General features: G+C 40.4%; 1 protein-coding gene across 1 annotated transcript in view; it reads right to left on the reverse strand.

Annotated features, from left to right (window-relative positions):
• The window catches only part of MOXD1 (monooxygenase DBH like 1), a 50,045-nt gene extending 30,100 nt beyond the window's left edge, over positions 1–19,945 (reverse strand). The window contains exons 1-4 of the mRNA XM_054063970.1: positions 19,581–19,945; positions 7,619–7,765; positions 6,000–6,167; positions 5,790–5,873 (exon numbers count right to left, since the gene is read on the reverse strand). Of these exons, the coding sequence (XP_053919945.1) occupies positions 5,790–5,873; positions 6,000–6,167; positions 7,619–7,765; positions 19,581–19,850 (669 nt within the window). The 5' untranslated portion in view covers positions 19,851–19,945. The remainder of the gene's footprint in view (positions 1–5,789; positions 5,874–5,999; positions 6,168–7,618; positions 7,766–19,580) is intronic.
• Between the last annotated feature and the right edge of the window lie 4,815 nt (positions 19,946–24,760).

A 24,760-nucleotide genomic window follows, 5' to 3' on the forward strand; every position in this document is an offset into this window, starting at 1 on the left:
CCCAGCATGGGGCTTCTTCCCCATTTCTGCATTGGTAAACCTGTTTGCTTTTTATACAGGCATCCAAACATTAAAAAGCTTACAAAATGCCCTTTAAAACTGAGCATCCCATTAAAAGTGTTCTCTTATAGAATTTGAAGTACCGCCACACTGAGGCTTTTCTGGCTGTATTTCTCTGACTATATTAGTTTCAAAAAAACCTAGAAGGTCTGGAACTATAGGAAAATGAGTAATTCTTAGAGAAAAGACGTGTAGATAGAGCTAAATGACCCTCCTACCCAACCGTATTTCTTATTTTACATAAACTGTTTTTCCTGCTCTTAAAAATGAAATTCGATGTCTGACATGTTTTTGTCTACAGTATTGTTACTACTGAAGCCTAGGGAACTACCTTCCCTGAGGAAAACACAGTATATTTCAAAGAAATTAAGAAAACGAAGAAGGAAAATTTATGGAGTGCTGAAACTAGCATAGACATGTTATACACTGAAGCTAAAAAGCTTCATGCAACTTGATTATGGGGCACCTGTAGAATACACATGCCGATCCTTCACCAGTATATACTGTATATTTTCAGAAGTTTACACACAGCTTTAAAAGATTTGTCAGGAGTAGCGGGAGACCACAGGTATAGAGCATTAACAGAAAATCTAGAAAGAGTAAAGGCCATATAATTGGGTCAGAAAAAAACAGCAGAGGAGCACACAGGAGACCAGCGGATAGTGTGAAGCCGAAGTAATGAATCTTTAGCAGATAGTTACAACAATACGCAATACAATGAAATTAAACAAACAGAAGAGATGGTGTATGGAAAGCTAAGCTGAAGACAGTAATAAAAATGCTGTAGAACCACAGTAGAAAGAACAGTAAAAACAAGTTTTTAAAATACAGCAAAAGCTGTATTTATCAAAATACAGGGAGGTATTTCTCATGAATACGAAACAAATTTTCACTTCCATTCTGCTAGCAAACATCTGCATGACACCAGCTCACAATAAGCAAAAACTAAATTCAGCAAACAGGCAGAACAATCACTAACATATAGTCTTACAAACTGTCAAAATAGAGGGAAGTGTGTCAGCACAGACATGCTTTCATGTTGAGAAGTATGAAAATCAGACATCTCAATGGTATGAGAATTAAAGGATCTCAGAAGCTTCAGTGTGCTGCCACTGAATAAGATTTCTTTAAAAAAATATGAAAGAGTAATAAGAAAAAGACTTTTAAAAAAGGTGATTTACAAGAGGGAGGGTGCTGCCCAGACTCCCCTCTTCAGCACATGCTCCTCTGGGCAAGCACGTCTCACTCTGCAAGCCCCTACTCCCAGCCCCAGCACAAGAGTGACTGCTTGCTAGAGCTCTCTACACCTGAGAAGATGCCCTCAGTGTGGCTTCAACAAGGAGACAGAAACCTTTTCATGCAGACGCTGGTGCATGGACACGCCTATGCGTCTGCTCTACTAGAAAGCCTCTCCGTCCCTCCAAGAGGTCCTACTGAAACAAAAGTCCTTCGTCAGGTGGAGTCAGTGAAACTAGAGAATTTTCTTTAGAGATGCCAGTAAGAGGCATATTCAGGACCAGTTGAAATAACTATATTTACAGAGCACTGTAAATCCTAGCAAGAAATAACCTTGTACCCATCTCTGGTAAGTCTGGAATATTAAGTGGAATGCTTTTTTTCAAAAAAACTACTTCTGAGAAAGCTCCCAGCGAACTTCCATATGTGGGAAAAGTAAAAATCCCTGTAGGGTAGTAAGCCTGAGGCACATACTACAGCCTGAAGCTCAAAGAAGCAAAACAGGCCAATGCACATATAGCTGCAGGAGGATTTTGCAGACAGGCAGTGATGTGCACTCACCCACCACTCCAGGACCACTACAGAGCAGCTGATTTAAAGAAAAATGGTTGCCTGCTATTGCCTCCAAGCAATCCCTTTCATCTCTTCTGCCTGTTGTTATTTTCAAAATTCATTTATTAACCTAATAATTGGTTCTGCTAGCAAAAAAACACACGGGACGGAAACCCTGCAGAAGTTAAAAAAAGTTTCAAGCAGCCAACATTCAGCCCAGTAGGCAGCTTGAAGCTGAGGAGTACTGTACTCTGCCAGAGTTACAAAACCAGCTCAATGCCTAGAATTGGTCATATGGGTAACTCTGGTCACTGGAATGCTCAGCTATTGAGAAATCACCTTATTTTGTTTTATTTCCTAGCAGCCATAATGTTGTTATGAGTTCTCTCTCCAGGAGTTCCTGGAGGCACCAGAGAAGACATTGGAACAAAAGGTGTGTAGGAAAACACAAACTCTTCCCTAGGGAAGAAGTTGCAAGAGACATGAAACAAAGGAAGATTAAATAGAGAAGTCCTAACCATGGCTGGGTGCCCATCATCACAGGGAAGCTCTGTTTTCCATTGGTAAATGTAGCATAAGGAGAAATTGCTTATCTATTTCCTTATACTACCTATGAGAAGAATGCAAGATTGCAATCTTATCTCTTGTACAATTTACATGTCATGTAGTGCAGCTTGATCAAGAACAGTCAATGAAAATATTGTTTCTCATGACCTGATGTCCTTGGAAAGTAGCATGAATACTATGTAAAGAGAAAGAAAAGACAGAAGCTCTTACATAATTTACCTCTGACTGATGTTGAGATCTCTTATGCTAGTCATTTCTTTACCTTGTGCTAACAGAAAAACCCACCCCTTCCAATTGCTACCCAAACAAGCCCTTTGATTCACTTCAAATGAACAGCTTGATCACGTGAGTAATCAGGTGGAAGACCATGCCTGAGCTACTTGGAAGGCAAAGGTAGTATATTGAGACAAAACAGTTTCTCATGGCCCAAGGATTCATTCAGTTTGGAATAAAAAGCACAAAAGAGGAAACAGATGTGGTCCTGACATCCACACTTATCCAGCATGATACAGAAATGTTGCATTTGTACATGTGACAGTATGGTCCCATGGACCAACCAGCCATTTCCATCTGGAGGACTTCTGTTGAGCTCCTGGTGCACATCCTCCTGCTGAGTTTCACCCAAAGGAATTCAGTTCGTGAGACTGAAGACTACCCCACGGCAGTACCCATGCTCAAGTGAGCAAGAATAGCTTGAGGATTCACTTCAAAAGCGTGATTTTCATCCAAATGAAAACACTGTTGTAGACATACCCTAAGACCAAGTGTTATCACTTACCCAGCTGTCTCACCACTAGATTGCATTTACAAAATATTTTTGTAAGTGCTTTGAATACGTTCTGCCTGACAGCATTTAACTACTCTTTTTTAAAATAATGCGTGGTCAAGGGAAGTTAAAAAATTCCTTCTGATTTGAAATGTGAATTCAGAACCTGGCATTTGTGAAACAAAGATGATTAAGTCATGGCCTCTGCCTTTAATGATAGGTCTAATTTTTTCACAGACAGTTTCCTCGCTTAAAACATCGTGCTTTCCTGATGAAAGTGATGTTTTAGAGAATAGATTATTATTAAATTTTCTGAGCAATTTTCAAGAAGGAATGGCAGAGAACGGCTGAAAAGCATGAAAAAAATACCTTATTGTGGCTGTTGCATCCACTTGAGACTCCAAGTCACTGGCAGATATACACATACAACTAAGCATAGAATTCTAAGGTGTGGATGGCGCACACCATCCAACAAAGGCCTAGCTGCACTTCAGTGCTCCACAAAATCATACAATACAACAGAAATGGCCACAGCTCACATGTACACTACTGAAGTAGACTGAAGTGTATCAGAGACAAATTTTTCCCATTTTCTCAACTTTTCTGACTGTAAAGATGAGACCTGTAGGTTTGTATGAAAATGGTGCCACAGAATCAACATCTATGTAAGTATTTAACTAACACTGACAGTTTGATAAGGCCAAAGGATTCCTCTGTCCTTTCCTTTGTGAAATTCAATCTTTGTTTACATAGCTAATATCCTCCTGAGTAGCCATAAGCCCCATCCTTTGTGTTTCAGTAGGCTTTAGGAAATGTTGAATCAGTTTACAAGAGTGCCTAGATAAAATTCCAGAACAACCCTTTATGTGTCATCTACAGAAGGTACACATATGAAAACATAAGTTGTGCCCCTGAAAACAAATGCTGAAGAAACATTCCTACATAATTCCTTTCTCTTTCTGTAATTATTTTTCTATCTCTGTGTATTTATTAAGTAGTAAGATGAAACTTATTTTCTGTTCTGAAGGTGGAAAACTGCTGAGGGTTCTACTTTAATTCTTAACATTATATTCAAAACGTAACCTGCTGATTTCATAATGCGAATTCTAAAATTATAACAGTCTTTACATATTACTGTAAAAATAAATGATAGATATAAAACTATTCTGAAAAATCAGTGAATGTATTTATGAGCTAAAATCATGTTATAGCTTCAATCAACCACAATTTCTTTTAAAAAATGAGTAACCATATGAGCAGCCAGGAAAAACATTTAAAAATCAATTAATAAAATATAAATAATAAATAAGTCCAGAGATATTTTTAGCAGAACAGCATGCATCTACAACTTTCAGCAAGCTTAACATGGAAAGCATCATTCTGATACCTCTATTTTGAAGCTTTTTAACTTGAAAGCAGAAAGCTAGGAATCCTGACACATATACTGTACTACAAGCAAATTCTGCCTTTCATACACAGCTGTGAAAGTAGCTGTCACAAATTTCAAATGTGATTAAAGATCATGTACCTCAAAGCAGAAATTTGGACCTTGCAATTCTTCATGCTGATAAAGTGTGGAAATCTACAATATTTTGGAGTAACTATAGGTATTACTCAGACACACTGGAGAGCACATGTTAAAATCTCTGAGTTAATTTAACATTTCAGTCTCATGGAAAGCACTGGAGAAATATAGCTGACAATAATCCAAAAAAATGGAATATAATTGTATACTTAAGAGCATTCATGAGTTCAAAGAGAGGTTACATTGAGGGCCAGAGTTATCTCACTGTGCTATCTTAAGCAGTTTAGAACAATAATAATAAGCTGTTATTTTAGGAGGTCTCCAGTATATTGCTCCTGGGAAGGAATGCGACAACCATGTTTCCCCAAGCATTCATAAGCTTTCAGTTCCAAACTGAAAGAGAAGTTAGAACACGCATTAGAGGAAAACAGGTTTATGCATGTGCGTTTTGAAATCACACTGGATCCCACTGAACCTTGTGTAGATGTTTACACCTTTTCATTACTTCAATTAATGAACTAAAATATACATCTCTTTTTTCATAAAATCTGGCTTTTACACAGCCAAATATAATGGAGTCTGTGCTCACATGGTGTAAAATGACATAACACCACTGCGGTCATCACAAGAGTAGTGATTGGAATCAAACAAGAATCTAACTCTTTGTTTGAACAGATTTTACCATTTAATTATTTTTTAATCTAAAATTATTCTCTGTTAAAAGAAATTCGTTAACTTCCTATATAAAAGTAGAAACACAATGGAACACACTTTCAGATAATTTCACTTAGTCTTTGCCAGAAATATTTACAGACAGAAATAATTTTCAACCTCATTTTCTTAAGGGAGAGAGAAGAGAAGGAAGAAAGGAAACAAGCAAGCAAGCTCTAGCACTGCATGTGCCAGGACACACCAGAATCAGATCCCAGCCACATATATGCACACATTTGAAGCATGCTTGAGAAGACAGACAAGAGGTCTTGTTTTCACTCCATAATAAGTGAAATAAATTCGGAAAGTCCAAGAATTTATTTGAAAAGTAATTATTATTTAGCTCCTCAAAATCTGCTCAGAATCACTCACCTTCGTCACATGATGCTTTTCATGCTGAACTGGAATCTTAAACATTTGGCACCAATAAGTTGTATCCTTGTCTGGTACAGGCACCTGTCTTAATTAAAAGGGCAAGAACACAATATTACAGAAGTCACACCACCCTGTTGCGCAAGCCTAGAACTTTGGCTGCCACCTTATCCCTATCTGCACACAAACCCAAAAACCGGAGTAACTTACGTCTTTGTTTGTCAAATCAAAGTACGGCAAAGAGGCAGACGAGACTTCTTCTTTCTCAGGATTCAGTAAACGTAGACTCTTTGTACCACGATTAGACCCATGGTAATTTTGACCTGCCTCTCCCATATCTTTGTGGTGGTAAGCCCATATTACCCGGACCGTGCTCTCCTGAAGGAAAAAAAACCCAAACCAAATCAAAACAAAACAACAAAAAAAGTCCATAAGAAATAGGAACAATATTTTCCTTACATAGTTCACACACTTCCTATAACAGGTACGTTGTAGGTGTTGCTGTGTTTGAACAGTGACAATGTATATCAGAGGAGCAGTCACCTACTGACAATTTTGCCTTTAAAATTAATAATGTTTTACAGCTGTAGGATTAATTGAGAATATGCAGAAGTTGAATCTCTCTGATAGATTCCTTCATTAATACCGTGACTTTAAATCATATCTGCAAATAGCAGAACAGACTCATAAAGAGACAACCAACCAAATGCATGAAACATTTTTTTCTAGAGATGTTACTTATTTGGACAATCAGAAGGTTTCCCAAAAAAATATTTTCCAGGCTCAGCACTGTAAAGATGTGAATACCTTCTGTGAACTGCTGTCCTCACTTGCAAGGGAGGATAGATAACCAATTACAGAACAGATTTACATCTTAAAAATCAATCTACAGCCACAGCACAGGTCAATTATCTGTAAACTATTCTCAAATTGCAATAATCACCCTTGAGACAAAGTAGACTAATAAATCATGACCTGTCCCAGAATGTTAAATTCTACTGAGAATTTAGAGCGGATGAAAAAAACATAGGTCCATTGACTGCCTGAAAATCTGGTGGTTTATACAGCTGTGTGTTTTCTTCCTGCATTTTTCAGCTCCTCATGCTGTTATTATTGTCTATATTTTGAAAACATACATAATGAAAATAGTACTAAACTACTATTCTCCTAAAATGAGTAGTAAAAACGTCAAAGCATAGAAAGCCCTGCAAATCTCTCTAACCTATCTGTCATTTCCAATACAGAAGTCATAAATTTCACATAATTTTAAATTATGCTTACAAGACAGCATAGTAGTTCCTAGAGCAACAGCAGAATTTACTATTAAAAGTATTTCACCATGGAAAGAGTTTTATCATCAAATTTTTCGACTTGGTAATTTCGAATAAAGAAATAAAATCAGAAATATAATTTAAATATATATGCTTCAAACTTTTAAAAGTCTATTTTTAAGATCAGTTATAAGTTAGTGTAAAACCTAAAAGAAGCGTTTCTCAAGTTGGAGTCTCTTGAATGATGGTAACTGGATATGAGATCTGATAGCCCAGAGGTATCTGTTTCATTCCTGTGTTCAGGATCCTTAGTGTGTTAGAAATTAAAGAACATTTTGCATTAAAGTAGAAGAACAAAATTAAAGTGTAAGACCTTAACAAAACTAGCAGAAATATTTTGGTAAAGTTGACCAAACAGATGTTTTGAAAAGTGAGTTTCTCTGATTCTCTAATTCTCTCCTTACTAATGTGATATTTTAATAATCAGCTTCATAACTATGTATACATTTGGCCTCTGTTAATTACTTCATCTATCTACATATACACCGGGCCTCTTACCGTTATGCTTTTGTCATTTGTATCACAAGTGTGTAGTTCTCTGCTAAAAGCCAATATTGTATGTGTGCTGTTTTCCATGGCATATTCCAGATGGTAATCCTGTTGAGGGTCCTTTTTTAGTACTCTATTTTCATCTGTAAAGTAATCCTGTTGAAAATAAAAAGTATCCTATTATTAAAAATGAATATTAAAATAAAAATGAAACTTTATGTCCAGAACTAAAGCCCCTTAAAACACGCCTTTATGTAAAATGCGCAAGCATCATAGTTTTTTATCAAATTATAAATCTGAGGTGGCACTGAACACTTTCTTAATTAAAAACCTTCAAGAAAGCAAGTCTCCTTGATGAGCATCTAAAAGAATGTCTTGAGCATTCTAACAACAGGTTGCCTATACATAACTGCAGAACTATCAGCTATACTCAGCAACATAGAAGCCTAATTTATCATGACTGAGGTGTAATGAAGTTCAAAGGAAATTACAGCGAGAACAATTTTCACTTAAAAATTCACATCAACAATATTGTCATTCCCTCTTTTCCAAACCTTTTCTTTCTTTTTTTTTTCCCCCACATAAAGCAAACCTTTTGAATGAACATTGATTTGAACCAGAAACCTCACAGCTTAACTAGCACGAAAAGTGCTCAGTTCATACAAAAGGTGCCGGGCTGGGGTTAGGGTTTGGAGAGGGGGAGAAGAGAACACGGCTGTTTGTAAGAAAGACGCTCCCTGTCTGGAGTTCAGCAGAGGCACACTACAATGGAGGAGCGGCTGTAGCAATGCTGGGTCATTAACCTCCTCACCCTGAATTCCTGCAGCCCCACAGCTGGGACCCAGCCTTCCCTCCCCTTCCACTCTAGCCACCTGGAAATGTCTTGCCACCACCTCAGATGCACCTCCTTTGCTCGCCCTCCTTTAAGGTTTAGACTATTTCTGCCCAGTTTGTCATGAGGCGAGGGTCTTCTAACCAGCAGGTCTATTTCTTATGTCAGACGGGCTACAGGCAGATACCATAAATTGTGTGGCAACCTTGCGGAATAACCCAGCACTGGCTGTTCCTGGAAGGCAATTACTTCTTTAGCTATTTGGACCTCCATTCACTTTTAGAGAGATTACTAGCTTTCCCCTTTGTTAAAGTAGAGGTAATCAAGCTGAAAAATTGTAAAATTTTATGTCCAAGTATTTTAAAAGTAGCTGATACCTTACTAACATACTAAATGATCACTTAGGAGCTGTAATCTTAAATTTAACCCCACCCTAGAAAGTTGTGCTTATGTGAGAGACCACAAGCACATCAGTCAGAGTTCACAAGCTGGTCAGCCTTTTATAGATGTATGAATAACTACATGCCCAAATAGTTATTGAAGTATGTTAATTTGGATAAAAATTTGTATAAAATTATCTCAGTGATTATACAGTTTTAAGGAAGAAAATGGTAAAAAGATGACTACTTTTATCAGGATGAAAATATTCAGGTTTTCTGTCTTGTCCAAACTACCGCAATAGTTTGGATGTTTTCAATTCCAGAACAAGTATAAATTTCAAAAATTTTCAAAGGTACTGCAAAGAATCCTTCACTTCCTGTCAGCACTTTTCATGACTACAAACAAATACGTACGTGAAAGAATACATGTGTGGAAAAACAATCATCAAAAAGCGCAAAAGAGGGGACTGGGACATGAAAATGTGTGCCAGAAGAAAGGCAACAGATGAATTATGTTTGTTTAGAGAAAAAATTCTGGATTTGCTTTTCCAGGTGGAAATAATCAGCCTGTTCTGGGATGGTACTTGAAGATGGGCACTTTATGAGATCAAAACATTCCATTCTAACCTTGCATCAGATCTTGGAAAGAGGCAATGTGTGTCTATACACAATACCATCCCTGCTCTGAAAACAATCCACTATGGAATCTCTGCTTCCATCTTAGAAATAGTAAGGACTTGTCTGTAAAAGAAATGTAACCTCATAAACATCAGCTTTTATCAAGGTGTGATATCTTTGCTGAAAGTTTATATGAGATTGGAGAAATGTACCCTTGTATTAGAATAAGCACCAATACATTTCACTACTGAGGAACAAAAATCCAGTAATAACTTTTCCTCACGCAAACATATTGGAAGTCTTTACCTGAAACCAATGTAAAGAAAAGCTCAGAAATGTGAAACAAAGTTAGCTGTGTACAGTCCAACGTTTTCTTGGTGAACTTCACCATCTCTTAACAAGTCTAGCGGACACAGCTGTAACCAAAAAAAAATCTCTTGTGATATAGCCCTGACTCTCATAAGCCTGCAGGAAGAATGCAAAAATAACTTAAAGAAGTTGTGCAATTAAAGTATTAGCTCAGATGTGCCTTGATAATGCCATTGTAATTGTAATTATTTTATTTGCCTGGAGCACAGTCAAAGACAGGTCATAGCTACAGCTCACTGTGAGGGGCTCATTTTGTGGCTGCTGGCAAATGTTTTGGGAAAGGTGGTCCCAAAGCCCAGGCCCCAGGAGAGGATCAACGCTGCTTCCCATGGGAAGAGAGCTGAGTTGGGAGACCTGGACTGGGGGCTTGCAGCACTTCCTGCCCAGGTGCTCACTGCCTATCCCTGATGACGATGCTGAACAGCACCTCACTCCATGACTCACTTTATTTTGTGGGCAGATGCTTGTCTGACTAACGATAATCTTTCCCCTGTGAAAATTTCTGTGAAGTAATGAATTCCTTGTCTCTGCTAACTCTTTCTGCCCAATACATGCCACCTTGAAACAGCCCTTGAATATCAGGCTGCTGAGAATACATGGGATGCCAATCTATGTCATGTCCATTTATCCCCTAAGTCCTACATCTCCACTGAGCGCAGTGGGACTACTCTACAGGAGTCGAGTGTGAGTATACTTGCCAAGAGCTATTTCGAGGTAATGAACTGCCTTTATTACTACTTCTATTTCTTTTGTTGAAAACTATCCAGAATTTCATCACAAAAATAGAATCAAATAGTACAACAAAAAAAATTTCTGCACAGCTCAGAATCTAATTGCTCAACATCTCACATGAAACAGTTTGTTTACCAGTTTGAAAACAAAACAAGGGTGCATTGCCAAGGAAACATACCGATTTCTTTCTGTTGACAGGGATTTAAGTCAAACTATGTAGACTCTACTCAAAGTACTAACTGGAGCTTAAAAGCCTGTAAGATGTGTTTGTGTACACAATGTAATGAATAAAAAGAGGTTAGCAAAAATGAAGACACATTGACAAAATGCGATGCTACATCCTTTTCAGCAGCATCCTGGAAAAGTAAGAAAAAGTTAACTGTAGATATGTATTTTTATACATCTCATGCTTCCTTTCATAGTAGCAAAATATGAATAAATGAAAATCATGCTCCTATGACATAAATGCAGTCAAACCCATCACATTTGGACAGCCTACTCTCCATTTAGGTCCTTGTGTCTAGTCAAAGGAGAAAGCTGGGTACCTCTGAAGGCCTTTGAAAAGTGACTTAGAAGGCCAAAGGACAGCACAGAGGATGAATCCACTGGAGGCCAGAGAGGGGATGTTAGGCATCTGGGCTTCAGCTGAACTAAGGATATCTAAATATGGTTCAAAACTCTCCCAGGGTCAATCTACTATAAGACAGAATTCACCTAAATTCACAAGTTTCACTCAATTCTGTAGAGACGTGACAGTAACATCTTCATCAACAGAATTATGGTGCTTTGATACCTATCACAGATGGTCTGAGATGTCATATTAAAATAGCTTATCCTTCCCACCAGCTAGGAAAAGGCTCTAACACAGTGACCTCTTTTACACAGATTTGGTTTTGTGATCCCATACAGTTAGCTAGAAAACCTCTGTCTTTTACAAGGCAGATTATAGTGGCACAAGTCACATGAATTCCATCGCATCCCAGCAATTACCTGCAATAATTATCAAGCCCTTAAAATTGAATTTCTGAAACATTCACAGTAGAAATATGAAAATACGGATTTATGCACTGATTTGGCACTTGCATCCAAATTCTTTAGTTTCCTATACACACAAAACTATATATCATACATTAAATGAAGATAAAGTTGCCAAGTTTCAGATCAGTTTTACAGAAGTGCAAGCAGTTACACAAAAAATAGTAAAATTACTATATTTTTTCTAGTGAGAACAGTTTATTTAAATAGTAAGTGTATAAACAAAGTTTCAAAAGTGTTGTAAGTCATGATGTGTAACAGCGATGTTATTCTTCAAAATGTACTTATGTAAACTGTTCACATTTGAAACATTCATTCAAAGTTTCTGCTCTCTCTTTGATTATATTGCATAAACTAGCATTTAAAACTCCGGACTAAGTTGTGCGACCAGTCAAAAAATTAGGTATCTGCTCCCTCACATTAACCAGAATTTGAAACAACATATGGAAAAGGAAAAATCCTCCTGACAGCACAAGTTATTTTATGTCCTTTTCCAGATGTGAAGCTGACCGTGTCATACTGTTTTTCAGATCCCATTAATGTCTCTCTTTCTTAAAAAAAAAAAAAATAATAATTGTGGCATATATGGTTTCTGATTGCTGCTCTACACACAGTCAGAGAGAATAATTTCTTAATTATGAAAATTATGAAAATATTATGAAAATATGAAAAGAGACTGGTTTATCCTTTGAGAATGTAAGCACAGCTGCAGATGGAAGCCTGACCCTGAAAGCAGCAGCAGCTGTCATCGCAGACTTGAACAGGTGTTTATGGGACTCCCTCCCCACATCTTTACAATGTACAGGGTTGTTTTGTTTATTATATCCATTTGCCATCCTAAATAATATACAGCACCTTTCAACTTCAAGCAGTATAAAATAACTCTCAAGCTGTGGTCCCATCCACCAATCGCCTTGCAGGCTCAGCTTGCGAGCAGCTCTGCGGACATGATTTATACACGCTGTTCTTCTCTAACTGGGAGATCACTGCCATTTCACCAGTGATTTAATACTTATAAGCAAGTCAAGGGACAAGCCAGGAAGGCAAAGTGAAGCAAAATCAAGCTGTGTTGCAACTAGTCCTCACTCATAGTCTGTGGCCAACTCACGGAGTTTTGAACATCCCCAAACTAACCCCTTGGTCTTATATCTAAGACCAAGGCTGAAGACAAGTCTGGCAAAAAGAATCAGGAAGCTGTAACCAAGATGAAAGCTGTGAAGGAGATGATCTATATGAGAATATAAAGGATGGATAAATTGCTACAGTGTGCAAAACGATCAACTAAAACATTTGTTTGAAATAAGCACCAAACTATGCCTTTCCGCATTTAAAAAAAAAAAAAAAGCCAACTGTGGTTAACATTTCTCTTTTTTATTGTTGTATTCTATTTAGATGGAATCCTGCTGCTCACAGTTCCAGCACACACTGGATGTTACCACCAAAAAGAATCTGGTTTTACATTGTATTTGCCAAGAAGCAAACAGAACATGAGTTTACAAATAAGTAAACCAAACTTTTTTGCAATCTCAAATAAATTTCAGCCTGAGTTTTAGGCAAAGATCTTAATATGCTCTTATGTTAGGGAAAAACAGAGCCCACCCACAGAAAACTAACACAAAACAAGGAGTCTGAAATATCACTGCTCTGTATAAGAACACCTTCAGAGCATTCCAGCTGACTGATCCCGTCTTGGGATTGGTTCAAATGAAAAAATACCCACAGAAAGGGCAGCAACAGGAATCAAGCAGTTGCAAGAAGTTTCTAAAGTAACTGGTATCAATAAGCTCAGTTGCTACCCTATGAGCAGTCTGTTTGTAATTAATTGACTGATTTATTTAATTTTTTTACTTACACTACAGATTAGCATGGTGTGATTCGGTTTTTGCTAGGAAGCCTCAGGCAGGCAGCTCTGAGAAACTGCACAGTTCCTGGTACAATTTCAATTAAACCATCTGAACTACACTGGAGTAAGTGTGGGTTATTTACTTCAGGTACACTACTAACTTTAACAAGGACATAAAATTTTGTTCTGTAACAAATAGTTGTGGGTGTGTCTGCATTTAAAATGCAGACATACACATACCCAAAGACACACATTTGCCTCATGTATTACAGAAACAGGTAATACATGTGTGTGTACATGTACATATATTTTCTTTGCAAAAAGAGGGTGTGTGCTTTTTACATATGAAACACAATTATTTACTTAGACACACATCTTTCCTCATTCAAACCGTGAGTTATCTGAATACACTTTGGTGTATTTCTTATATCTAGTTAAATGCTGCCCAAGGCATTTCTGTGGCATTCCTGGGAGATATAAAACTATCATTTTCTCCACACACAAACTGAAAACACTGAAATGTGGAGAGCTCTCTTACTTAAGAAACAAAGAGGTAAGAAGCACGGGTGGTTAGAAGTTGAAATATGACATTGCTTATTGGCATGGATAATTTAACTGTGCAACAGAGTCCCAAGGACCTATCCGAGTCTTCACCTCAAGAAAAAATGTTGATTTAAGAGGTAATATTCCAGTTATATCAGAAGGCATCAAGCTAGATTAAAGGCTGTCTTAACACAGACTAGACAAAACATGTAGCAATGTGTTTTAAGGGAAAGAAAACCTCAAGTAGGAGATACTGCATGATCCAATCTCACAATCGTACTTTATCACAAGAAACATTCCTTACACAGGAGCCACATTTAACCAGTACAAGTTTTCTTGTTTTAATTACTTTAATTACTTCAATTACAAGGAAGTTTTAAAAACTCTTCAGGGATTTTCAACTCCATCTATTAGCGATACCTGTTCCCAAAGTGCTTATACTTGCTTTAGAAAATTTCCCCTTTTCCCTCTCCTACTTGTAAGATATGTATTTACATTGAGAATTAAATCAGTACCCCATTATTTTAAACCTTCGCAGTCAATCACAGTGGCTACATTTCCAGGTACTTATTTTTGGGTAGCTGTAAGAAAAATTCATTTTCTCGGTGTTCCCAAAATCCCAAGGAAAAGGGGAAAAAAAAACCATGAGGCACAAAAAGCCCTTGCAAAACAGCCCTCAAAAGGCTGAAAAATACAAGGGCTACATAATTCTGCTCATCTTTTGTTCACCAACTGTTGCTTCCTTGTCCTAACCATTGTACGTCTGAAAGGGAACTACAAAGCACCCAACCAGTGGAGATGTACACTGGAGTGTCTCTTTACTACCCACATCGAAGACAAGAGGGACTCATTAGTCATCTGGAGATTTTGCTGCAGCACCCAAAGGCATGAAATACCTCCAACAAAGCACCAACTGAGATATGTCACTGTGGCACTTGCTTTGCATCTCTCTCTTGGTGCCTTTCAAGTTGTTTTCTAAACACTTCTTTTGTTGTAGTTGGCATGAGTGCACTTAAAAGCAGAATATCGTTAAGTACAGAAAATGCTTACTATTTTCTGTCCTTTAAAATCTCTTCCAAGTACTTCCCTATGAGCAATTAAGCTAATTCTACAGGATATATTTGATAACACATATTCTTTAGTTTGGGTGACAGTTAACAAGCAACGCTGTAATGAATAATAAAGTACTTTTTAGTGACACACGGTCCCCATTCACCCTGAGTAGGGGCTATTTTTGTGCAAGTTCAACAGAAGATTCTAACAATGCAATCCTCTTGTATAACTTGCACAAAATAGGCATTCATCGAGGAGGATTACCCTCCCCAAAACTGAGCTCTCAGCAGCTACGTGCTGTGGGTGGGGATGCACAGTTCCAGACAGGGGTGGAGACCAAGGAAAAGGCATGGGTCTAGCATGAAAATGCATGCTGTGTCAATTCATAAGCACAAAAGAAAAGCATTTTTAAAAAGGGGAGGCGGGGAGGGGGAAGGGACACTAGATGCAGAAGCTAAGGCTGCCCCAAGAATTTTTATGGAGAGTAACAAGTGACCACAGAAATACTTCAAGGTAATATAATGCTAAGCATGAACTCTCCTTCCAAGTCCATCCCCTCCCTGTACAGAAAAAGGCAGCTCCCAGCTTTCCAGCACCAGGTCCCACTGGTATCTTCTGCCTGTTCTCAAACGCACTTGCACAAACCCCACATAAGAAGCTGCTCCGTCACCACAGGGCTCTCAGTAACATGTGAGGATCATTTTTTCACTGACGTCCCTCTTTTTCTCACTCTCCTTGGTAGAGGTGTGTCCCTTATAACAGTACAGTAAAGCTATGCATCTAAGTATATATATATTCATGCTATGTCCTCTACATCCTCCCAATATATGTCTGGGTTCCCATTCTAAATACAGAACTTCTCAAATGTTAGGATAGTAAACATATAATTCTCCAGTTGTTCAATGCTCTCCAAAAAGCTACCCTGGTACAACATGAAGGTTTGTTCTTCTCTCATGACATCGAAACACTTTTCACCTTGATATATTTAGAGAGAACTAAACCTCAGACTTCCAAATCATTTTAGCCTTGATTTATGCCAGATTCCCTTTTAGCTTAAATACAGCTCAAATATGGAAAAGCAAACCAAAACAAATAACTCACTACACTCAAGCTCAGGATACAACTAGAAACTGTGAAAGTAAAAACCAATCTCAGATATCCAGAACACTGAATCACTAGATTTTTTCAAGGAAAACACTGCCTGCTGACAGTTGGAATAGCATCTACTTGCTGTGAGGGGACAAAGAATAAATGCCAGAGAAAATGTTTTCTCTGTTCTCTGAAAATCATGTGGAAGTTTTCCTCTACCTCAATACACCAATCTTTCAGACTAAGGCGTATCTACTTTTACCTTCACTGATGGCTGTACTCTAACTACATTTATGTTTGCTCCCAGAAGAGGACTCTTCCCTCTGAGAACACTTTCTATTTTTAAAGGAGCAGAGAATTTAAGGGGGAAAAAGAGGCTAAATTCTCCTAAGAGACTAGCAGTTTCAATGCCCACTTGAAAGGCTCTAAAGGTGTTTCAGAACATCTTCTGAAAATCAAGTCACTAACAAGCACCTCAAAACTTTCAAAGAAACCAAAAAATGACCCTTTTAAGAGTTCAGACCACGATGCACATTTTCCGACTGATGATCATGGAAGAAAAACATGTTTCTAAAACCAAAAAGAAAAATACGTTCTTTCATTACAGGGTGTACATATTTTATAGAGCACAGCTAGGCATAAAACCACATACTTTCAACGGTACTATCTATGAAAAATTCTTTTTTAGTAGTAAATAATGTAAATGAGGGTGATATACACTTAACACAGAACTTGTTTTTAAAATATTAATTGCATTTGTGTGTCCAGTAAAGGGAAGAATTAGATATTATTGAAATAGCATTCTAGAACAAGTTTTTCATTTTATGGCAATCCTTGTGGACTGGTCAGAAAAAAAAAACACCTTTGCACAAATTCTGTTTCTTTATTGCCGTTGTTTCTGGCCTTTCCTTGTTGGTGCAACTACAGGAATATTTTAACTGACCAACTTTTTAAAAGATCTCATTCCAGTTTAAACCCTTGCTGCCTAGAACTGAAGAATAAATGGGGATGGAGAAAACCTCAGGTTGCAAGCAAGACTAACAGATGGAAGTGTTTCTTCTGTGCCTCACCACTCAGAAGTGCAACAAAATAACTCACAGCACCAAGCATAGCAGATGTTTAGGTGCTAAATTAGCATTTCGGGAAAAGTACCAGGTGTTCTGTAACAGGAAGCGCTTCCTGCAGTTCTTTGCCCTTCTATTTGGGTTGCAGTTGTCATGGGATGCCAGTGAATAAAATCTTTGGAAAAAGAAGGGAATTTCTATGGGGTCATTTATGAAGGATGCTGAAAACCTGTGAGAGGTGCTGAGAAGAACCAAAAAAAAGTGCTTTGAGTGCTGGGGGGAAATGTCCTGCAGTGGGGAGCTTGAAGAGCTCAATGGTTTTTTTAAACAAAAGAAAACTGAGGAGTGACTCGGTTACAACATATATGTAACTTTATGGAGGAGAAGGAGGGAGCAGGCTTTTCAATACAGTTGAGAAAATACATAGCTGGAATCTGAACCCAGACAAAATAATACTGTCAATCGGGAACAGCGAGACTCACCATTGTCACAAACTATCAAGGGAAGTCATGGATCCTCCATCACCAGATGTCTTTACCCTAGCTTTGGATTCCTTTCTAAAGGGTTTGCTTTACCCAAACAGGATCTATGAGATAACCAAGCACAAATTTTGTGTTTCTGTTAATGGCTAATAGGTGTATCTTCTGAAACTTAAGGCTCCGGGAAGCCTTACATTCTGGAAGCCTTAAAGGTCATTGCTTGAAACCAGAAGGGAGGTGGGGGTGATAGTATTAATGATTTATTTAGACTGAGGTTATTTTTTAAAAGTATCTTAATTTTGAAATATGAAGAAAAAATATTCTGAAAATCATCCAACTGAAATTAGATAAAGCAAATACTAGCTTAAACCTCACATAGTGAAGTACTAGAGGGGAGGAAAGGAAATATTTATGTAAAAAGTTCCCCTTGTCTGGAAAAAGGTTGATTTTATAAAAATAGTAGGGGGGGCATATTATTTAGTTTTCTTATGACAACATGTTGGTAAAAATCCATATTGTTAAAGCAAAATCTTGCAAAATTTAAGCAGCAGCTTCAAAGATCAACTAGCTCTGACACGATTAAAAAGACACAACTTCTCCTAGACCTGCTCTAACAACTGGGTGTTACACGGCTCTTGAATTGCCTCTCTTAAAGCTATTACTCAGGCAACTCGGGTGACAAGTCGAAATGCCAGGTCTGATTCCCCTTCCATACACCCGGGGATGAGCTGCCCCTGCTCCCCCACTCCCACAACAACTCCTCCAGGATGGATCTCAGGTCACTGAGACAGGACTGAATGTGTGGGTCCCTTCTTCTCCTGTGGTTCCTACCCCACCAGCCACCAGTGCCTTTTGGAGGGGATGCTTTGCTGGAAGCACCAGTGGAGCCCGTGTCCCACACTCCTGTTCCCAGCCGTAGTCCTGGCGTTAACTAGACAACTACGGAAACGTATCTAAGACAATTCTGCCCATCCAGATAGGTTCCTCTGAGGTTGCTTCACCGGACCAAGAACAAACACCAGGAGCCCCAGAGGTTACTCTGCAAGTCCTTTTCAATATCTGGGTCAAACCACTTCCAGGTGAGCAGAGAAGGAACACCAAGGCCAGGAGCAACACCTGGAGTGCCCCAGCAGACGAGGACGTCAGCAGGTTGAGAAGCTGATGGGATCGCGCCCTCACGCCGGTGGGACGACAAAGAGGAGGCTCGGGCAGCACCAGGACGGCCAAACTCCGCCACTTGTTGGTTGCACCGATGAGTTACGGCACTTGGAGGAGGACAGTGCCGCACCTCGCCGGGAGAGACTGTGACATCCCCCGTCCCTCCTCCTCGGGTCCAGGCTCAGGGGGACAGCAGGGAGAGAGCCTCCTCGCACAGAGAAAAGGGCTGTTACATTTTCTGGATAAAGAGGAAGGAAACCTGACACCTTTGACGAAACCCATGTAGAAGTTTAGAGGGAATGCTGGCAGGGAGCTGACCGAAAAGGAATAGCTCCTCCGAAGGGAGAGGAACGCGGAATAATAGGGATAACCGAAAAGCTGGGAGGAAGAAGCAAAGAAGTACGGAGATGAGAGGCGAGGAGGCTGCGAAAGAAACAGGGGCAGGGAAGGACGGACATCCCGAGAAAGAAACAGGAGCAAAGAAAGAAACAACAGAAAAGAAAGAGAGAAAGAGCAGAAAAGAGAGAAACAGCAGAAAGAGAGAAGGGGAGAAACAGCAGAAAGGGAGAGAGAAAGAGAAAGAGAGGAAAAAAAGAAAGAGAAAGAGAGAAAGAAAAACAAGAAAGATAACGAGAGAAAGAAAGAAAGAAAGAAAGAAAGAAAGAAAGAAAGAAAGAAAGAAAGAGTAGAAAAGAAAAAAAAAAGAAAAGCAGCAAGAAACAAAAGGGCCCGGGACGCGGGACAGGAGCGGGCGAGGGGAAAGAGCCGCGGGTTACCTGCAGGTAGGGCTGCCCCCTCTCCACGCCCCCCACCACGATGTCCGCCGAGGCCATGCCGCCGCTGTCCGAGAGCCCGAAGCCCACGTAGCCGCGGGTGCGCACCTCGAGCCGGAGGGCGAGGGCGCTGCCGCGGCGGCCCCAGAGCAGGCGGTAGGCGGCCGCGCCGTCCAGCACCGCGCTGTGCGGGTAGCTCCGCGGCGGCCCCGCGGCCGCGGCCGCGCACAGCATCCCCCCCAGCACCAGCGCCCACGGGCGCAGCCGCCGCATCCTCCCCGCCGCGCACCGGCGGCCGCCCGCGCCTCCGCGACTGCCCGGGCTGGAGGGTGTGTGCGGGGATGTGTCTGTGCGCGGGGAAAAGCCGGGGGGGGGTGGGTAGGGGGGAAGCGGGCTGCCCCCCCGACACCCCGCCCCCGCTGCGGGCGGCTCCCGGCGGGGCACCGCGCCCCCCCCCGCGCCGCCCTCGGGGCCGGGACCGCCCCGCCAGCAGCACCTGCCGGGGGTCGTGGTGGGGGGCGAGAGTCCTCCTGGCGGGGAAGAGCGTCAGGGAATCAGGGAATCGGAGAATCACGGAATCGCAGAATTGCAGAATCACATATTCACACGCTTGTAGAATCCTAGAATTGTAGAATCACGGAATCGTAAAATTGTAGAACCACAGTACCACAGACTCCTGGAATCACAGAATCATCGAATCACAGAATCATAGACTCCTGGATCACAGAATCATAGAACCACAGACTCCCAGAATCACAGGACGGTTTGGGAGAGGAGAGGGTGGATGGGGCTCCCCCGCTGCTCGCTGGGGACGCCTCCCTTCCCACAGGGGCTTCTCTTAACTCCGCTGGAAGAAGCCCGTGGGAGAGAACCCGGCGGCAGAAGAGCGCTCGCCAGCCCTCCCAGCCGCTTCTTCGCTTACTGTGGGAGCGCGGTGCCGCGGACGGATGGCTAAGCGGGAGATGCCCTGTCGGGAAAGTTATTTTTTGCTCTGTAAGTGGAAAACGAGGACCCTCCAGTGTGATTTGCACTGAAACAGCTCCAAAAGCAGAGCTCGGAACGCCGCCTGTGTCCCCGGTGCCACGATCCCCCGGCCGGTCTGGCCATGCGGTCCCCAGTAACACCAGTAAGAGAGGCTGTATCCACCTCCCCTCCGCGAGCACCAACTCCGCCACCATTTCAGCAGGAAAATGAAGAGCAGGAAAGTGTTTTTGAAGGAATGTTCCCCAGCCCCCCTGTAAACCTGGGTGGAAAGAGAAAATAACAAAGCACCGCAATTGGAAAAGTCATGGTCCACGAGAAGTCGTGCTGGCCCTTGAAAGCCCCAAACGACAGGGAATCACTTTTAAAATGAAGTTATTCTGTTCGAGTTGTGGTTTGTCCATGCTCAAATGAAAGAGAACGAACCTGGCGCTCAACAGAAATTAAACATTAATTCTGTATAAGCCGACCAAAACAGTGCATAAGGGAAATTAGCAGTGCTTCTTATTTAGGCTTTTGCATTAAATTATTTCACAAATGTCACTGGGACTTCTATATCATCACCAGCTACTGTGATGTGAGGAATAATAATCGAAATAATTTCCACAAAAGAAAATGCTTAAGGATGAGAAGCACCAAAAATTACATTTACCTAAAACATCATAAGAAATTAGAGAAAACCAATAATTTGATACTGGTGAAGTGAAAATAATTTGTAAAGAAATAGAATTGGTGTGATCTTTCTCTCATTTATAGCAGTAACTTCAAAGGGACAAAATCAAATGACTGACAAAATAAAAATGGTGATACTGTAGGTGTTTAGATTCTCTTCTGAAAAACTGCTAACACCTACAAGTGCATGTGCGTTAATTTAAGGAGAAAGTGCAAATGTACAATATCTCTCAAGGCCAAAGGTGTGACCCCAGCACTTGAGTGGGGGAATGCACCCTTTGCAAAACTGGGTGTTACATTCTCAGGACACTCACAAAAAAGTGTGCGTTTATGTTTACTGGGGGCAGGGAAGAAAAGGAGGAATGAAGTATATTTTCTTTAAATTAGGGTATTTCTTAATTTTCTTACGAGATTGTATGTTATGTTCTTACATAACGGACACCCTGAGATAAAGTCACAATAATGCAGACATGACAAGTTCATACAGGAGGAGAATTGTTGCCACTTGACCGCAACAGTGGTTGTAGAGATCTAACCAGTCCTTCCTACAGCATATGCATTGTATAAATGTTTGTACAAAATAATGGAAAATACTCAAGTTAAAGTGTTCCATGATGTCTCAGTTTGGTAAGGATGGTACTGACAACATTTTAGGATCCAGTACATAACACAGGATATTGTTCTATAGGGAAGGATGATGGAATATTCCATATCAGACAGTATGCTGTAAGCAGAGATAGGGTTCCCTAGCCAGCCTCGTTGCTGGTGCCATGAGGGAAGCAGAGTTGGAGGTGAATGTGCACAGTAGAGGCTGGTGTCAGTAAGAGCTGGACCCCGCTGCATACGGAAAACCTGGCCCCCGTTTCCCCCCTCTCCCCACTTCAACTCCCTGCTCTTCTTGAAGCAAACAGAAAACAGAAAAACAGGCTCCAATGAACTAAAATGTGGGGTTGGCTAATATCATTCCAGTAAATCGGCAAAAATCTGGGATCAGATCATGGGAGACGGATCATCTGGACTTGGACAAACTGCGGTATCTCACACAGGAAACAGCCTGGTGTTACTGATAAGCTGCGGGGCCCTGGAGGGCGGGCAGCCTCTGCACAGGTCAGCATGCAAGTGCCCTGTGCCAGGCTCTCTGTGGCCAGGGAATCCCTGTTCCATGGCTCTGGAGCTAAGCCTAGATAGTTCTCAGGCTTTATTTTCTTTTGTGGAGAAAAAATACTTTTTGGAGGTTGAGAGCTGGAATGGAAACAATACTTGAGTTCTTGAAATCTCTCATGGGATTGAATCATCTTCGCCTCACACAGTTCAAGGGTCAGCCTGCTGCTTCTCAGCAGCTCTGAAGCTTTTATTCCCAAAACCCTTATGACCCTTTACCAAAACATTGGGGTGCTGGTACCCTGTCTTCTAGCAAAGGAACCACACTCAGCACCCTTGCTCATCCTGTCATGCTGGCTGCGTTTAGACTAGAAGTAGTGCAGGAATAGCAGCCCTATTGCTTTCCGATCTCCAGCAGATATTTTTCCATTTAAACAAATCATCCAAATGCTTTTGCAGAGCTGTGCACTTGATGTGCAAATACTGTGGCAAAACCAACCTTTTTCAACTTACTGCTATTTATAATCCTAAGAACAATACTAATGTAATAAAACTTTCCTAGTAGAGTTAAAAGAGGCCTTTTGTGGGCAGAGTAGTATACTTCACAAGACTCGCATTAAGAGACTTCGGTGACTTCAACAAGATCTTTTTTCATCATTAAGAGACCAAACACATGAAGAAAACACAGTCTAAATCTTAGCCTTGGCCTTGAAATAATGCTGCTGGTAGGAGCACAGGGCGACATCAGATTAGCACCTTCTCGTTGCTGAACCCAATTCACTGCTTCAAGGAAGGTAGTTGCCTACCCAGAAACAGAATGATTCACCAAGTGTTTTTCTTTTTAAAGTCTCTTACTACCATTACTGAAGGTGATCTTGCCAGTTGCTCCCTCCCACCGTTGCACAGCATGGTTCATATACTAAAGCACTGATCAAAAATAATGGCACCTTCTTGTTCATATCACAAATATTTGAGGGAAAAAAAAGGGCACACGATCCATAAAACGTTAACAACTTACTGAAAATATAGACATTATTTGATAAAAGCAGCGCACTTTGCTATAGGAGATATCCCACCCATCAATTCTCAAAACTGTAAGGAAAGAAAGAACATGAAAGAGCTGAAACAACCACCTGTGACTATCCAGAAGGCTGTCCCTCAGCTAGTGAGACAATTAAGCTGTGTAAGAAATAAATCTTAAAAACCATGACTCCAGGTTTCATCCAAAGCAACGTGACTGTCTCCCTCAAACACATCACTTACCTAAATAACACTCCTGCAATAGAAACCTGCTGTCTGATTAGTATAGAAACATCTGAAACCACCTGCATAGGGACATTCTCTGGTCCTGCAAGAAATGCACAGAAATGCATTACACACAGCTGTGGCACCAAGCAGCTGTGAGTAATGCTGTGAAGAACTGCGCATAGAGATTACTTTACAAAAAATCTTCTGTAAAAACCTATGCGCGAAGCATTTGAACTATGTATGTCATGTGTGACAGATGGACAGACAGGTAGAATTGTCATTACATGTGTATTAGCTTAGTAAAGGTGTGTATGACATGTAAGTAACCATTTTAAAGTGGTACTCACACTTAAAGGTACATATGTTAAAAGGCATTATTCTTCGGGGAACATCAGTGCAAGAACAGATACATTCAGTGGAAAGTAAAAAAATTTAGATTGGGTTAAATTCAAAGGAAAGGGAAGGAATCCTTCCCCACGCGTGAGGAGATATAAACATATAGAAATGCCACTTCTGATGTATTATCCTCTTGTGGCACTGGCTGTGAATCAGCTCGCAGCATTACTGCACGACTGACTGCAGCTAAGTGCCTCCTTTCACAGAGGTGCTCGTAAAAGAAGGGAAAAGACAACAACCACAACCAAGGGAAATGAGAGACTCTTTGCTGTAAAGCCTTTTGGCTTTTCCAACTGGTCTAATAAAACTCTTGCCCTCCAATTTTCTCTCCCAGGAGAAGTAAGAAGTTTTTATGAACTTGAATGAAGGTATTTGGGAATTTGGCAACATTTGCAGAAACTAGCCTGCCAATGTGGAAGAGAAAAAGCTAAATCATTTTGCTAGTGCCCCAAGCATAGGATTGGGAAAATAATTTTTTTCCTAATGTTAATTTTATTTTTCTGTCCTCAGGCAAGCAATTTAAAACATCAGCCGACATGAGTTCAAACTCATCAGAATAGCTGAAAGAATGTCAGTCTTTATTTATACTAGTTTAAGATTAACAGAACATTTAAAACATAGGTTATTGGTAGCACAGGAGAGCTCCAAAACTACCCTAACTTGAGCCAAGGTCAGGCTGTTTCGAGAACAGAAAGGTAGAAATGCTCCACCTCTGTAGTCACTGGTCCCAAGCATTGCTTCCAGCTCCAGTGATTAATGTCTATTTCTTCATATGAAGAATTTGT

Source organism: Cuculus canorus, chromosome 3, assembly GCF_017976375.1.
Source record: "Cuculus canorus isolate bCucCan1 chromosome 3, bCucCan1.pri, whole genome shotgun sequence".
In the NCBI taxonomy this organism is placed as follows: Eukaryota; Metazoa; Chordata; class Aves; order Cuculiformes; family Cuculidae; genus Cuculus; species Cuculus canorus.